This window comes from Ictalurus furcatus, chromosome 25, assembly GCF_023375685.1.
Source record: "Ictalurus furcatus strain D&B chromosome 25, Billie_1.0, whole genome shotgun sequence".
NCBI lineage: Eukaryota > Metazoa > Chordata > Actinopteri > Siluriformes > Ictaluridae > Ictalurus > Ictalurus furcatus.
The window spans coordinates 10851959-10869087 of NC_071279.1; the positions used below are offsets into that span (position 1 = coordinate 10851959).

At 40.8% G+C, this 17129-nt stretch overlaps 1 protein-coding gene across 5 annotated transcripts in view; it reads right to left on the bottom strand.

The window, feature by feature from the left end:
• Nucleotides 1-17129, bottom strand: part of suco (SUN domain containing ossification factor) — a 52031-nt gene that overhangs the window by 19304 nt on the left and 15598 nt on the right. For 4 of the 5 annotated variants that reach the window (XM_053613662.1, XM_053613660.1, XM_053613663.1 and 1 more), the window contains exons 2-10: nt 11241-11349; nt 8103-8216; nt 7327-7712; nt 6471-6587; nt 5954-6092; nt 5160-5265; nt 1422-1549; nt 1171-1238; nt 315-422 (exon numbers count right to left, since the gene is read on the bottom strand). In XM_053613662.1, coding sequence (XP_053469637.1) covers nt 315-422; nt 1171-1238; nt 1422-1549; nt 5160-5265; nt 5954-6092; nt 6471-6587; nt 7327-7712; nt 8103-8216; nt 11241-11349 — 1275 coding nt within the window. The remainder of the gene's footprint in view (nt 1-314; nt 423-1170; nt 1239-1421; nt 1550-5159; nt 5266-5953; nt 6093-6470; nt 6588-7326; nt 7713-8102; nt 8217-11240; nt 11350-17129) is intronic. The other variant, XM_053613664.1, reaches the window with a different exon arrangement.

Genomic DNA, 17129 nt, shown 5'->3' on the forward strand with positions numbered 1-17129 from the left:
GCTAGTTTCATATTGTCCACCCTTCGTTAATTTCCGTGATTTCTCCTAGTCCTTACAAAAGGTTTTTTTCTGTACAATGAATGAAATGCCTTTGTTTTTCAGTCCTGTCCTTCCCACTCACCTTTCAGACAAGCTTTTCTGTTTGTTTAAATTTATGCCGTGTAAAACCCACCCAGACGAAAAGAAAAGAAAAAAAAAAAAAATAGGTGAGCAAAGCTACCAGACATGGAAAGTGATAGAGTGTGTGGGGGTGACACACACAACAACAACAACTGTTCAAAAAGCAGCACAAGTAGGGAATGACCGTGGTTTACCTGTCACTGATTGACACCAGGAAATCTTTTGGCGTGGAGGAGAAGAGCTCAAAATTTGCAATGTCCAGCTGCTTCACCTGGATCGGCTCACAGAGCTCAATAACAAACCTGAAAGCATGGACAGATCAGACAGTAAGGGAGGAGATGACATTAGATTTTCCTAGGTCTAATGTTTCTTCACACATCCCCTCCCAAACCCAAAATGGAAAGTCTCTAGAGTTGATACAGAATGGTTTGGAAAACCCCCCCAAAAAACCAACATGACGACCGTGACTGAGGGCAGAAATGCAACGAGAGCGCTCAGAGGAGAAGGGCAGACTGGACCAAGCTGGCAGGAAGGCTGCAGCAACTCTAATAACCACTCTTATAGGCCATTTGCCTCAAGGTCCGACATATTTTGCGCTCCGAGATGCTTTTCTGCTCACCACGGTTGAAAAAAAGAGTGGCCATTTACATTACTGTTGCCGTCCCGTCAACTCGAAACAATCTGGCCATTCTCTCTTCACAGTATTTTAATCAGTTCAGAACTTCCACTCACTGGAATTATTATACATTTTATTATTATTTTCGCATCATTCTGTGTAAACTCTACACACTGTTGTGCATGAAATACTCAAAAATAGCCTGTTTGGAACCAAGATGAACAAGGACCTTATACACTTAATGCAATATTTCACTGACTTCGAGGGTACAGCGGCTGCACTGATCTTTACAGAACAGGAGCGGTACGGAAGCTCAAACCCCAAAACCTCCGTGTGTCATCACAGAGAAATAAAACTTATTCTCATTCCTCCTCTCTGTAACTAGAGAACACCACCTTCCTCTCACAATGCTCTGACTGACCCGAGTGACTCACCAAATCTTATTACTGCAGGGGTTGAGCATGTAAAGATCCATATTCTCCATTAGAATTGCAGAAGTGCTCTGGAGAAAAAGAAAGAACACACTCATACCAGACCACTGCACATTATCCGTATCTATACATGCACATTATTACATTTAGAAAACTCCGTTACCACCATGCTTATGTCATTATACAGTTCACCTCCTTTTCAGCAAGAGCTAGATTCACATTAAAAATGCACGTTGGCTCCAGGCGAGCGTTACCTTGGCCTCATTGTTGGCTGCGAGGATTTTGGCCCCACACTCCACAGAGGCGTAATTATTCTTAAAGTTCTTCTGGATCTTTTTCACCGGGTGGGGGCTGCCGTTGGATGAGGTGTGCAAAGACTGACCTGGAGCAAGAATAAATTGGTTTAAACATATTTACTGAGAAGTCACAGTCACATTCAAAAAACTTGACCGTGAAGACGTAAATTGTCTTTATGCAAGATCGTGTTAGTTAGATAACACAGACCTTTTAAAGTGCCTCACTCATTCCCCATAAATCATAAACTGTGTCTCAGAATGAGTAGTTTTTATTTTCTATTCAACGTGACATCACAATAGAACAGGCCACGCCCACAACTGGTGACAGACCCTGCCCTACTAGCATCATATTAGCTCCTCCACTGAGTGAGCTGCACACAGTGCGCCATGTTCTCCGCGCTGGAGCAGCTACAGTGATGAGAAGAATGTCTCAACTTCATAAGTGCTATTTTGTAGGCTGTAAGAATGAACATGAGTCTTCATGTACTCCTCACATCAGAGCCAATGAAGACGCAGTGGAGAAGTTTTATTTTTGAAGGAAATGTGCCCCCAATAATAGCCTAATTTGTGCATGTTTGTTCGAATTACTTTACACCCGACTGCTTTGTGAACGAGGGTCAGTACAAAGCAGGATTTGCTGAAAAGTTGATTCTCAAGCATGGATCAGTGTTTACTTCGATTATGACTTTAGTCGGATTAAGGTCATCAATAATCACTGTTTACATGCAAGTTCTTAATCAGTATCATCTTAATCGAGTTAATATTGGATTATTGTTCTCCATGTAAACGTACTGGTAGTCTCTGATTGCATTCACGGAGACCAGAGCTATGTCGCCATTTTTATTTTTAACCCGAAAACGTTTACGGTCTGTATAATTCATACATATAGGACTGAACACCGGTATTTACGGTATCAGTCATATTGATTCTCCTGATTTGATGTTGCCGTAGTATCCAAAGCACGAGCTGTAAAGGCACATCCGTCTTTTGGAAAGGGGGCAGGAGCAGCAGTAGCTCATTTGCATTTAAAGAGACACACACAATAACAGAGGCTTTGCTTCCACCCAAAAAGGAGCATTTACAGCATGGTATAATACATGATCTGTGGGGTATGTTGAGCTGTAACTTCAGACACCTTCTGGGGAAACCAGAGACTTTATTATATCTTGTAAAAATGAGCATAAGAGGCCCACTTTAATGAATGCATGTAAGGTACAGAATGTATATAGTGATTATCGCTGCCTGATAACCTACTTTTGCAGCAGTGTGTTCGTGTGTGTGTGTGTGCACACGAAGTGTCATTGCTTTACATTAGCTCAAGTAACAGCCTTTTCCCGCATGTTTTCTTTTTCTCACAGAATGTTCTAGGTCAGCCACTTGTGCTTTAAAAACAAGCCATGCGCACGTTATAAACTATGGACAAACATGTCATTATTTTAGATGCAATTCAAGCACGAAGACTTTAAAATGACTGATGGTACATGGTCTGAAACGTCAGGAGCTAAAGTAAAAGAGCAATGAAAGAAATTTCAAGAAGGATATTTTGAAGTGTGTAAATCAGCCTCCAACAGTAGACTTGTCTGTTTCATCGAAGCCGATACTACTCTATTATAGACGGCTCTGAAACAGTTTGCCTGTGTGCGCATGTGCAGGAGGTTATGCTCATTTACTGCACTCGGCATGCTCCACTTCCTAAAATATCACCCGTCAAATATCACAAGTCAAAATGCTGACCAAGTGTGAGAGAGGAGAGAATGAATAATAATAATATTTTTAAAAAACATTAAAAGTTTTAAAAAGTGTTTAAGGGGATTAGTCAGAACAAAACTGTGTTGTGGCCACGATACTGCATAAATGCGTGCTACACACAGGTGACAAAGTAAAGTTGAAAACAGCATAAAGTCTCTTAGCAAGGTTTTGGGCTTCGACACACTGCCGCACAGATTCTACACATCTCTCTAGATGTACTGGGAGGATGAACAGAGCTCTTCCAAAAGATATTCCATCAATTAGTTCGGATAATGATTTTGGTGAAGAGAGCTTACACCTGATTTGGAAAAGATCCCCCCCCCCCCCCCCCAAAAAAAAAAAAGTGTTCTTTTGGGTTGAGTGACGCTTCCCTCCAAGTGGACCCAAGCCATTCAGCAAAATCCCCCATAGCATAACAGAACCACCATCAATGTAGGAGTCAATATTCAGGTCATGCTCTTGTACACACAGACAGTGTGTACACACAGATTCAAGAAAATGGTGAAAGATGACCATCAATTTTTCCACAATTTTGTGACTGTTACTTTTGCACCACTGAACTCTCAAGTATCTATCCATGTTTGTAATGATGCATGTACTCTTCGGACGAAAATGCTGTTTTCGTCTTTTGGCTGAAAGAGAAAACAGGCAGAAAACATGAGCCGCCCCGCAGAGCTCAGATTTCACTCTTGATCTAGCCAAGGGTTACCACGGCGCTACCCGGCAAACGCCGATCATGTCAGCGGATTGGAAATACTTTAAAGTTCCTGATACGGACATCAAATTTGCCATCTGCTGTGTGTGTTCAGCAGAAATTTCAAGAGGAGGTACAGCGCCAAAGCAGTTCTCCATGACAGGTTTGATACACCACCTGAAAACACGACTTCCCGTTCAATATGCAGAGTACAACAAAACAATAACAGGATAAAGGCCCTCTCCCATTCTGTGTTCTGCCTGTTGTTTTCATTAAAATATTTGTATAGCATATTTAAACTTTATATTTGCAAGATGCTAGCATACGGCTGCTAAGTTCATTACTTGACTGCTGTTTTGCAGATCATAATAGTTAACGTTACATTATTTGGATAATCGAATAAAAAAAATCTGTTAAAGAACTGACTGAAGAATAATATATTTAATATTGTTTTTGTGCGTTCATTTCAATAAAAGATCATTTTATTGGTTTGTAGTTTTTCAATTCAGATTCATTAAATGAATTAAAAAGTCCAATATTAACACAATTATACAAAAAAAAATTAAATGGGGATTTTTAAAAAAAATTTCGATTTCTGTTATCGGCCAAGTGTATCCTAAAAACATGTGGAAACCTGACCATCAAACTCGTACGTGCTTGTTGGCCATCCCATTCCAGACTTAGTCCGCTTTTGCTGTTATAATAACCTTCACTCCTCTGGGAAGGCTTTCCAGTAGATTTTGGGGCATGGCTGTGGGGGATTTGTGATCATTCAGCTACAAGAGCATTAGTGAGCTCAGGTAGTGATGTTAGTGAGGAGGTCTGGGGTGCAGTCAGTGTTCCAGTTCATCCCAAAGGTGTTCAGTGGGGTTGAGGTCAGGACACTAGAGTTCTTCCAGTCCAACCTTAACACACCGTGTCTTCATGGAGCTCGCTTTGTGCACGGGTGCATCGTCATACTGGAACATGTTTGGGCTTCTTAGTTCCAGTGAAGGGAAATTGTAATGTTACAGCATACAGAGACATGCTATACTATTGTGCGCTTCCAACTCCGTGTGAAAGACCTACACATGGATGTGATGATCAGGTGTTCACAAACTTTTGGCCACATACTGTGTTTATGCATAAGAGTGTACATAGATGGGTGAATGAATTAAAAGCGTGAATCGCTGAAAGCATGTACACATTAACAAAATACTATACAGTACTGCTGCATGAGCAGTGTGCATGTTTGGTTGAAAATATTCTCTTACTTTTCTTCTCCTCCACCTCCATCACTTTCTTCTTCCACTCATCAAAGGTGGGGATGTCCTCTTTACCAGGGACAGGGGGATCAGTCCCTCCCTCAGGTTCAGCCACCTACCCACAGCACAAGACAACATTCAAGCAACAGTTTAACTCTTATATGTTAATGTTCACGAATAAAAGCAGGATAAGGTTATACACTGACGGAGATATGAAGATGTGTGAAATCTCAGAGGATTCCAGCCCCCATGCTTTCTGCATGGCCAAGAGCCTCGTATATTCATTTGCACTGAAGTGCGATGCCCAGGGAAGTGAGAGCTTATATCTTGCATAACTGCATCACGAAGGAGCACTAAGAGTTTCCACTCTGAAGAATGTAACGCCATCAAAACAGGTTAAAGTATAAAAGTGCACACTCACTTGCAAGTGGCACTTGCACACACGAAATGGACTGGACTGAGGAAATGGACTGTTAAGCTCGTTCAGGTAAAGAAGACCTGACACATTTACAAATGAAGAGACACTTTCAGCTCTTTTTGTGGAGACATTTGTTTGACCAGTTAGCCAAGTTCTACGCAAATTCTGGTGGCTGTAAAATCTCTCTGTAAACAGGAGCGGGCCATCAAAACCCAACCATTAAGTTCATGGAGGCTTCTTTAGTTGCACAGTGTTTTTCCTCCACAGGAAACTTGGTGACGGTTTCACAGTGAAATTTCACACTGCTGCAGAAGAAACTGCAAAAATATGCCACCTTCTTAGTGCAATACGTGTTGTGTTCCGGTTATGTGCCGTGTGTATTTACCACTTCCTGGTCCTGTGAGGGGTGTGAGGCATTGACTGTGTGCTCCCTCTGTGCGAAGACCGGCTCAGCCGAATCCACAGAGGAAGTCAGGTCGGCGTTGGTCCCTGGATCCTGATTCTCCACTGACTCCACTAATACACTGAAGAGAGAGAGAGAGATGGACGAAGAAAGAAGGAAGGTAGAGAAAGACAAAGCAATATTTAATATCATGTCTTTAGGGATTTAAAAAATTTTAAGCAAAAAAGCCTATTAAAACAATAAATAAAAGGCTTTTTGCATCCAAATTATGAAACCTCTTGTTTTGACAAAAGGTCAAAGTATCAGCATCTCTAAACAAACAATGGAAGGGAGAGAAAAAAAAAAAAAGAGAGAAGAAAAAAAGAAAAAAGAGAAAGAGCCGGATGAGGGACGACGTGCTTCCAGTGCTTCCGTTATCTCGTTATCCAGCTGTAACCAAGACACCCTGGTTGTTATGAGCAGTTATAAGCTGGGTAGCTGGCAGGTGCTCAGTACTCACCTGCTGAGAGTGGCGCAAGAGGCAAGGAGCTGGCTGGAGGGGGCCACAGAGCCCAGCTCACATTGACTGGCACTAGAGTTCTTTAGTGGGGCACCAGCACTGGCAACCTCTAGTGCACTAAGGGGAAAAATCATATGCCATTTACCAATGGAGAGATGGACACAGAGAGAGAGAGAGAGAGAGAGAGAGAGAGAGAGAGAGAGAGAGAGAGAGAGAGACAGACAGACAATAAAGTGCAGAAGAGAGCTAGGAGAAAAAGCTAAAGGAGAGGAGTAAAGCAAGGGGAATTATATGTCCAGGGTCCAGGATGGCTTCAGGACGGATTGAGTTCCCTCAACCTGCGGACGGTTGATTTTCCCCTGGCCCATTCGATTTTCCTGGAGCAAGCCTACCGATTGATCACAAAGCCAGCAGGAGAATGCACATCCTTGCTTCTGCCTGCTACAAGGGCATGTTAGCTCAAGCATTTCCAATCCAGGAGTCCAGGGTGGCCCATTAGAAACAAAGTCCATTCACAGACTTGAAAGCAGCTTGTAAGCTCCAGCCATTACGAAACCCAGGTACAACAGCAATGCTCAATATTGCTGACTTAGGCCAAGTGTTAAATAAATTAAATAATAAATTTATTTATTTTTAATCAAATCTGTATAATCGTAGTATAGTCAGTGATTTTATGAATTAGGAAGTCATCTTTATTTGTATAATGTTAGTACACAAATTATCCTACAGGAAATGTTAATCAAATATTAATAAAAACAATTACTACACCAAAAAAAAAAAAAAAAAAATCATATTGAATCATATTAAATAATTTGTCCTCATCTGTTCCTCGGATTCAGCATCTGGCTGTACTCACCTGGAGGGGCTTTCCGGGGAGGAGTGTGAGGTAGGTGACGCTGGTTCAGGTGCGTTCCCCGAGTCAGCGCTGATGTCCGCATTAGTGTTTGGGTCTATGTGGAGATCTGAGGATGGTTCAGCAGCAGCAGCAGGAGGAGGAGGAGTTAGAGGAGGAGAAGAAGAAGTATCCTCAGCAGCAGCGTCGCCTGGAGAAGGCAGGGCCTTAGGGAGTTCGGTCTCAACCTGATGTGGTGCAGGTGAGGATGGTGATGGTGACAATGAAGATGACGGCAGGGATTGTGTTTGAGCGGACTCTTGCGGGTCAGAGCTGGGATATGCCGCTGACTGCTGTGTCTCTGGCACGATGTGTACCTCTTCCACCACCTGCTCTACTATATTCACAGCCTTGAAAGAACAAAAACAAATTGTCCGTGTATCAAAATCTCAGTGTCGGCGTGGTTTCACAGCTTCATGAGTTGTGGCTCAACCCTAATCTTGTTTCACTACAAATCCAAGTGGCTAAATTATATTACAAGATCTAACTTCTTACTACAAGGCCAGGAGGGCAAAACTTTAGCTTTCCCAAAGAAAACTGAACCACATCAAAAGGAGCATCTAAATCACCAGGTATTATTAGTACCCATGAACTATCTATATTAGCTATGTTGCCGAAAGATCAGTGACCTCAATGCTCAATACTACTTCATATAATTGGAATTAACCATCCAAGATAAATTACCCATTAAAAAAAATTAAACACATTTGAATGCAGTCTGTCTCCCCCCCCCCCGGCACCTTTTCAGGTTTGTCTTCTTCTGTTGTGTCATGTATGAGCCGCTCCTCTTGTGCAGCCCTCTCTGCCTCCAAGCCCACGCTGTATGATAACTCTGATTCCCATTCCTCCTCAACCTGGTAGGATGAATAAAAAACATGTCAAAATAGCAAAATATGCTCCTCCCAAAACACCATAATAAATATTAAATAGAGAATATATATCTGGGCTTCCGTGTGGTGCAACAGAAATGCATATGGCCTACTGGCAGAAGGAGGGAGATGATGCCAGAGCCAGTTAGGTCACATTTAATAACATGAATGCACAGATTTCATTCACTCATCCTTAGTAACTGCCTGGTCAGGTTGGTTTAACTTATAGAATAAGTTTGTTTAAATTTCGGAAAAAAAGAGCCAACAAAAATCTTTAGAAAAATCTCAAGCATGTACAAACAGGATATATATATTTAGAAATAAATAAATATAATTAAAAAAAAAAAAAAAAGAAAGAAAAAAAAAAAAAAGACACCCCACGCAGTCCGTCCATCCATTCATTTTGTATACCGCTTATCCTACAGAGTCACAGGGAACATGGGGCACAAGGTGGGGTACACCCTGGACAAGGTGCCAATCCATCACAGGGATTCACACATCCATTCATACGCTTCAGACACTTTGGACATGCCAATCAGCCTAGTATGTGTCTTTGTATTGGGGGATGAAACCAGACTACCCGGTTTGTCACCAATAGTCTTTTCCAGTGTTTCACGAGTGTAATGGTATGGCTCATTTGGGCGGGGGCGGGGCGGGCGCGCAGTTGTTTAGGCCACAGCCAGTTCAGATTAAAATCCAGATACAGATATTTGCTGCTCTAAGCAGACACTGATACAAGCATTGTGTTACACACCTAATGCGATGAATGCTTCATGTGTCTGAGGTTAGCCTTCACCCCCAACCCCTTGAACACCTGTACACTTGCTGATTCACACAATTATCCAAATCAGCCAATCATGCAGCAAACAGCACAATGGGCTTCAGTTAATGTTCACATCGAACCGCAGAGTGAGAAAAGTGTGATCGCAGTGACTCGTGATTGTTGGTACCAAACAGGCTGGTTTGAGCATTTCAGAAACGGATTTTCACACGTCTACACATTATGGTGTGCGAAACAAAAACCATCCACTGAGTGACAGTTCTGCAGGCTGAAATGCCTTGTTGTTGAGAGAGGTCAGAGGAGAATGGCCACGTAGGTTCCAGCAGACATGAAGCTATCGGTAACTCTTTAAAACCGTGTTGAGCAGAAAGGCATCTCAGAATGAAACACGTATTAAACCTTGACACTCTCATCGCAGTGTTAAAATATCTGTAAACGTCTCTCCCACATATAGACGTCACAAGAGCTGGAACAGCATGGGACTTATAAAAACACCTTAAGCAACATCAAGGCACAAAAGCAAATCCTTTAAATCCAAGCAGAATAAATAATAAATTATGCTTTGTTGTGCCATGTTTGCTCAAGGAGGCAAAAGAAATGGTGTTGGAAAGGCAAACAGCCACCACGTAGGCTTCGTTTACCCTACACATATGCCATTTGACCACAGGCCATGAACCGATGCTCCTTAAGAACGTTTACACACCCTCACTGCTTGGTAGCTGTCGCGTGAAATGGGAGCGCTAGCTAGAGTGGGAAATGGCAAATGAACTAAATGGGAAAGGTTAAGAATTGGGGGTTTATTTTTACTTTTTAAGGGCTTGGATGAGGTCAGCCATTATGCAAACTAAAACAAGCCATATATGACATAAGGGATTAGGTGCTACAATAGACCGATGAAGCGCCACGAAAACCGGCAAACAAACCTGACCAGTGAGCAGGAACATTAAAATAATAAGGGGGGGGGGTCCAGAGTCGGGGGTTCAATTCCAACAGTGGCCCTGTGTGTGCGCGGAGTACGCATGTTCTCCCCGTGCTGCGGGGGTTTCCTCCGGGTACTCCGGTTTCCTCCACCAGTCCAGACATGCATGGTAGGCTGACTGGAGTGTCCAAAGTGTCCGTAGAGTACGAATAGGTGTGTGAATGTGTATGTGATTGTGCCCTGCGATGGATTGGCACCCTGTCCAGGGTGTACCCCGCCTTGTGCCCCATGCTCCCTGGGATAGGCTCCACATTCCCCATGACCCTTAAAAGGATAAGCGGTATAGAAGATGGATGGATAAATAATTTTTTTTTTGAAAAACACAAACACCCCAACTCTTTGTTCACTCATCGTAGAGGTCTTTATTGATTAAACTGGTTAAAGGTAGGTCTTCCTAATCGATCCACATTTTTCAGTGAATATCTAAAGAATGAGTAGAAACTCATACAACAGCTCAACATAATCATAACTCAGACTCTGTATTCACAAAAAATCTTATCATGCCACTAAGAGTTGCTCCTTAATACCTAGTCACATCATAGCTGAGAAAGAACTTTTACTGCCACTTAGGATGAATAAATGAGTTATAAGTGGAGCTGCTACAATAAATGTTGGAGATAATTTGATGTTGAACATCACTTGTGGATATAGTGTAGAGTTGTGGTCACCTGACCTGTGGAGAAGTACACATCACTTACAACTCAGTGGAAAGGAAAAAAATAAATAAATAACCAAAATCAATTAAATACTACTGGAGCTAGACACATTACCTTTTTTAAAATTTGTTGTCAGTAAACAAATCGTACACATGAACGTCACGGTGCTGCTTCTCTCTCTGACAGCAGCTGTTTAAGACAGTGTGTGTTGTCTTGGAGAATTAGTAGTCCTCCAACGTACCCCTGCGTTTTCTCAAGCTTAGGACCAGCTGTTAGTGCTAAAATGCTTTGTGAATTTCTCCTAGTCATCATTTTAGGATAAACACACATTTTCTAATAGATTCTCCTAAAGTGGTAAATTCTGGGATCTTTTCACCCTTAAGATTCCTTATAAATTGCCCAGATTTTATTTTAAAACACCAGCAGCAACAGGACTGCGCATATTAGATTTCATAACTTGTGTTACACTGAAATCAATCAGGCAGTGATGGCTCAGTATTTACAGCTCTCTGCCAGTGACAGGAAAATTCAAGGTTCACAACACGAGTTTCAGTAATATTTGCTTTTGTTTGCTGCTTGGCTAAAGCAGTTACCTTGTCATTATCCCCCTTCTCCTGTGTCGAGTGTGGGGTACCGTCCTGTGCAGCGAGTTCTGGGCCTGAAGACGGCTGTTCTGAACATTGGACATGATGCCTGGGAGACCTGCAACAGACAGACACAAGACTCAGTAACAGGGTAACCACCTTCAAAATGATAGGTACAAAAGATGATTAAAAACTACAGAGGAAGGCATTTAGGGTCCGTCAGAAAGAAAGTCATCTGCCTGTTCAAAGCTACAGACCTTTCATAGGTTCTGCAATATGTCTACACCAAAAACCTCCAGCATTGCACCATTATTTTCATTGTTTAACCAGGTTTAGCTTTAGTAAACAGACATTTCGTGAGCTGTTCTCCTTTCTGAAGAAAATTTCTACTGCCCTGAAGTGGAATTTGAATGGTGTCATTAACCAAGAGACTCCCGAGTGGTGATACAGAAAGATTAAACGTGCAATAGTAATTTATTTTTCTTACTTGTATGAATAACCTGTAACGCATGTATAAAACTAATTTTATATATATATATAAATACACATAAAATACACATACACACACACACACACACACACACACACACACACACACACACACACACACACACACACGTGTGTGTGAAAAGCATTTAAGCCATGACCTCATTATAAAAGTATTATGTGGCTGAGAAAACCCATTTAGAAAAGTGACTTCTGGTCCGGAAAGGTTGTTTGTATTTGAGTGGGTCTCTCGGTAGTCATTTTATAGGGCCTACTCTACTGGTCAAAGTAGAACCTGGGGGCAGAGCTTTATGAACACGAGCAGGAATAGGGATGTGGACTCCAAGAGTAAAAAAATAAAATAAAAATCTGTTTTTAAAAAAAAAAAAAAAAAAAAAAAAAACCCCAATCATCTAACCCTCTAATTAAATCAGTCCATCCAGGAATTCGCAATTTTGCAGACAGAAATTCAAAAATAAATAAATAAATAAATAAATAAATATCAGACGTGTATAAGCTAATCTATAATCTGTTTTTGCTTAGATTTTTTTTTTGCTTTTGTACCTTTTTTTTTTTTAAATAACGCATGATTTTTATAAAGCTATATAAAACGGATAGGTGTGTAACATGAATGATCAAAAATGTTTCTGAACATTATAACTACGTTGAACAAGAGAACTAGGCTGTAATTACGTGGACTACTTTACATGTAAAACATGTTGCAGTACATTCGTCTTACGCTCTAAAAACATTCGCATACGAATGATGCAAATTGGGACGAAGGGCACGTCTCGTTATCCATGACATCGTTAAATCTCCGGCTCCCAGCCCCTCACTGAACAGAGTACATGCAGAGAGGTGAGAGTGCAGCAGGAAAGCAAGACCTCGTGCTTGCAGGACATTACTGGTGATATTTGGAAAGTTGCTAAGGTTTGTTCAAAAAGTTGCTAAATTTGTCGCCAAGCGCCTTTTTTTGCAAAAAAAGTCGCTAAAGGGGTCTGAAAAGTCTCCAAGTTGGCAACACTGTTCTGCACTGACCGCGAAATAAAAGGCAGGCTAGGCTCCGCCTCTCCCCAGCAAAAACGAAATACAGAGGGAACGCAGAGTTTTTCCTTTATACACGTTCTAGTTGAAAAGCAGTAAAATACACAGAGTACACAAATGATGCCCTGTCACTGTTCTTTATCTTAAAACAATTTGCGCCCCCTTCCTATCGCTCCGCGCCACCCGGTTGAAAACCACTGCTTTAACTCCAAAATTTGTTAACATCTCTTAAATATTAACTTGTATAGACTTCAATCAAACTGAGACCCTTTTCAGCACTGTAGAGGAGAGCTCACAAGATCTTTCACCGCTCCTTCACAGCCCCTTCTATTTGCTTGTGAAACCAGAACCACGTCCAACTTAGAGGCAAAATCACCCAGATCATTTAAAGCACGAGAAGAAAAACAGCGCACAAACTCGTATCACATGCACGCCACACGTAGCTGCACCACCCTATTTCTATCTGTTGTCAGTACGTGATCTGAGGATTAACACGCTACCGCTCCACCACTCTCGCGTCTTTAGGAAAAAAATATCGTATGAGTGTGAAGAACAGCTGGGACTTCTGACTGTCAACTGATACACACAGAGTTACTCGAGAACTTCACCTTGAAATCCGGCCTCCAACCTGCACACACGGAGGCAAACGTTAACATGCTGTCAGCACCGCAGCCTATATCAAGCGCGTTCTGCACGGATGCTCAAATCACTTTGCTACCATCCGGTAATACAACAGTTTACTGTAAAGTCCTTCTAATAACTAAATCCAGGAGAAAGTGAGCATGTTCTTGTTCAGTGCTTGTGGTATGTTAAGCATTAAAAGCTGAAGATCTCCATTTTTAGATGTCATGTGTTGTCCCTGGACAAAAGACAGCCAAGAATGTTTGGCTGCTTGCTGTGATGAATTCTCAACTCCGAGAAATTTGAGACCATCCATGCACAGTGCTCAGAACACGAGCTCAAGCGTCAGAAAATAAACTGCCACCTAAAAGCACATTTCACCAAGTAACAACGAGGTACATTCACATGTGTGTGCTATACGCTTAGGTTTCCATCCATTTACCTGTTTTTATTCAAATTGTTATCCAAATTGAATCTTCCCAAAGTTCCCATATACTAAAAAAATTAAATGCCAGATATTTTTTTATTATAAAAAACATATGGGAAACTGTAAGCATGAAGCCTCTCCAGATACTGTAAGCAATAAAAACACACTGTGCATCCAAAAAAAAAAAAAACCCTTCATGACAAGAAACATAATTAAACTAGAATTTTCCCATGAATATCTCATGAGAGCTCATTACAAAAGTAAAACAGTACAGTGAAGGCACTCGTCTATTCTCAGAAATTATGAGTGAATCTTAAATTGTAAAAATCTATTTTTATTTATAGATAAAATGATTAGCATTGCTTTCTTTTTAGCCTTTTCAGCTTAAATACTGTGATAGTTTTCTTTTTTAAATTGCAGTAGTTTTTTGTTTTGAACTGCATATCGTGGAAACCTTTCTTGAAGTATCATGTGATATTCGTGTCTGGTCATCCGCCCGTAATCAGAGTACTCAACTACGTTCTAAATGCCTGCAGCCTTGCTTCATTTGGCCCACATGAACCTGGAAACAGTTTTCAGTCCATAAAGGATTTCAGAAAGTTTACTGTAGCTACATTTACATGGACAGCAGTAATCCAATTATTGACCTTATTCTGAATAAGACAATATTCTGAATAAGGCGTTTGAGTCGCTTTTAGAATACTCCTTTCATGTTCCTGTTTTACATGTTATAGATCATAGATGGATTAACGGCACGTCGTTGCGTCACCACGCCACGCCGTCCGACGTTCCCTCCAGAATTTCACGTATCGACATACAGTTCGTCTTCGTTATGGTACCGTATACAGTTTTGAGGGTTTAATTTTTCATTTTACGAACGCTTCAAATACAGTTAATTATTTGTCATGCTATACGTGCAGATAGACGACTTCTTGAGGCCGTGGGCAGCGTCCCAAACCACGTACTTACCATCTATATAGTAGCTGAAATTCATGTATTTCGCCTACTATATAACAGGTAAGTATTGTCCTAAATCAGGTTAATATTTCTACTATTTGTTGTCCATGTAAGTGTACTATGTGACTGTTGCGACCAAAAATGCTTGATTTTGCTGGAGCCTTTTTCAAAATTTGTGATTCAGCTTGCAAAGGTTTTTGTGCGGAAAATTACTGGAATTAGTGAAATAGAAACTGCACAAAATTGTTTTGCACAGTCTTTCACAGTGATGTTTGATGGTAAATGTCCATATCATCTCAGTTGGAATGATGATAATCTTGACCGGTTGTTGTTATCTTACAAGCCTTGTCAAAACTTCCTTGTCATGTGTAACCTAATGTACTTATGCAAAAACTTTTTGTGGCGGTCCATGACATCAGCTTAGATTTAGTTATGCCACATCAAAAGTCTTTCATTTTTCATCTTAAAAAAAAATTAGCATTTCTATATTTATAATAAATAAATAAATAAATAAATAAATAAACAAACAAACAAACAAACAAACAAATAAATAAATAAATAAATATCAGTGAAAAGAGAGAGGATTTATTATGTTTAGGCACAAGTTTAACATCACATCTGCTGGTTCTAGTCAGTTTATAATTATTTATATTAAAATAAATAATAATAAGAAGAAGAAGAAGAAGAAGATCCACAATAGCACATTATGGCTTAATTGATCAGGATGTCAATATCATTGACAATCACCCAGTCCTATTTGACTAATCAGTGTCATTCAGTAGAGCAAACATAACCCCAGTAGATCCTGGTTGATTGAGAAGCAGCCTGGGGTAAAAGCTAAAAATCTTCCTCCTGTACAAACATGCCCAAGTTCGCGTGTGAGGAAGTGCTCAAATCTGATTCGTAACTGTTCAGCTCTCAAATGAGGGGGGATGTTAGCTGGTTTCCTGGACCAGCAGAAAATGTCAGAGGAAAAGAGGTAAGACAGGATTCCAAATAACACTTCCATGCTTCAAGTCAAGCACAAGAGATCTCGTGTGACACTGGGGTGAGCTAATGGGCTTTAATGAAGCCAGGCTAAAAGCTCTCTCATGGGTTACTTTTCCAACACTACACCAGTCAGTCAGTTTTACAACCTCTTCAAATTCCACAATGCCCTACAAACACAACTTGGACAGAACCATGAACTGCAGTCACAACTCAATTCAATGCACCATACTGGCTTCACGATTCGATTCTCAGAATATTTTCAACAAAATGTTAATGAAGAAAAATTATGACTGAAGAGACTCCTTTTTTCCCCCCATTTCTGAAAATAAAATGCAAAACAATGTGCTTTTTTAACTTCAGAAAACAAAAATCAAGAACTGCTATGAACAGAGGTTTACTATTGTAAACAAAATGTACTTCAGGTTCATCATATCTTAAAAATGCATCAATTAATTTATAAAGTCTCCCAAAAATTTGGTTGAAGAAACAAAGTCTCCGACCCAGGGAAATGATCGATTCAGAAATAATGAGCTCCATAACAGCACGAGTCTCATTTTAACCAGTACTAGAGTTCCAAAGTCGGCTAAAATGCCCGTAACCATCTCCTCAGGAAGTGTAGGTCACAATGCTGCAGGGCTGGTGTCATTTTAAAGCTACTGAAAAAGCTTTTTTAACCCGGTATAATGTCACGTAAACGTAACTTATAATACATGATAGCCTTTGTGATCTGAAGCAATCATACTCTATATATTTTAACTCTATGGATGGTGTAGATTGGGACTCTGTTGTTCACATTTTTGCATCGTGATGCATCATTACACCACGATTTGACAGCGAACAAAACTGCTTAGTAAAGCCACAAACATTTGTCCATTTCATCTTAAGATATATACGCAGGTCTTTTTACAAAGGCTCCAATTTCTCTTTTAATTACTGGTGTCCTCTACATCGCATTCAGACTTCAAAAAGAAGTCAGCCCCTGAAGGCCAGTCAGCTGGGTCGAGTCCAGATCCCAAACCCAGGCAGTGGGACAGAGAACAGATGACAGAGCACTTCACAATAAACGATCGAGATCAATTAGCCTGTTCTCTATTTGATGTGGCAGATCTCTGGGTTTCGTGCCAGAGTTTATTCTGTGGGTTTGTCCGTCTGAATGGATTCAGGAAAGCCAAGCACAAAGCAAAATCCCTCCGATATTTCCTGTTAGCTTTTGCTTTGTTCAGGGTGTCAAACCCACCACCGATCCAGACAGATGAGTCCGAGCCATGAACAGAAAGCAACGTAAACCTAAAAGTGATAGTGGTTTAAAAATGTGGTAAGAAATTCTAACATGCAAACATGACAGGGCATGCTGTTGTAGGAATATAAACCAA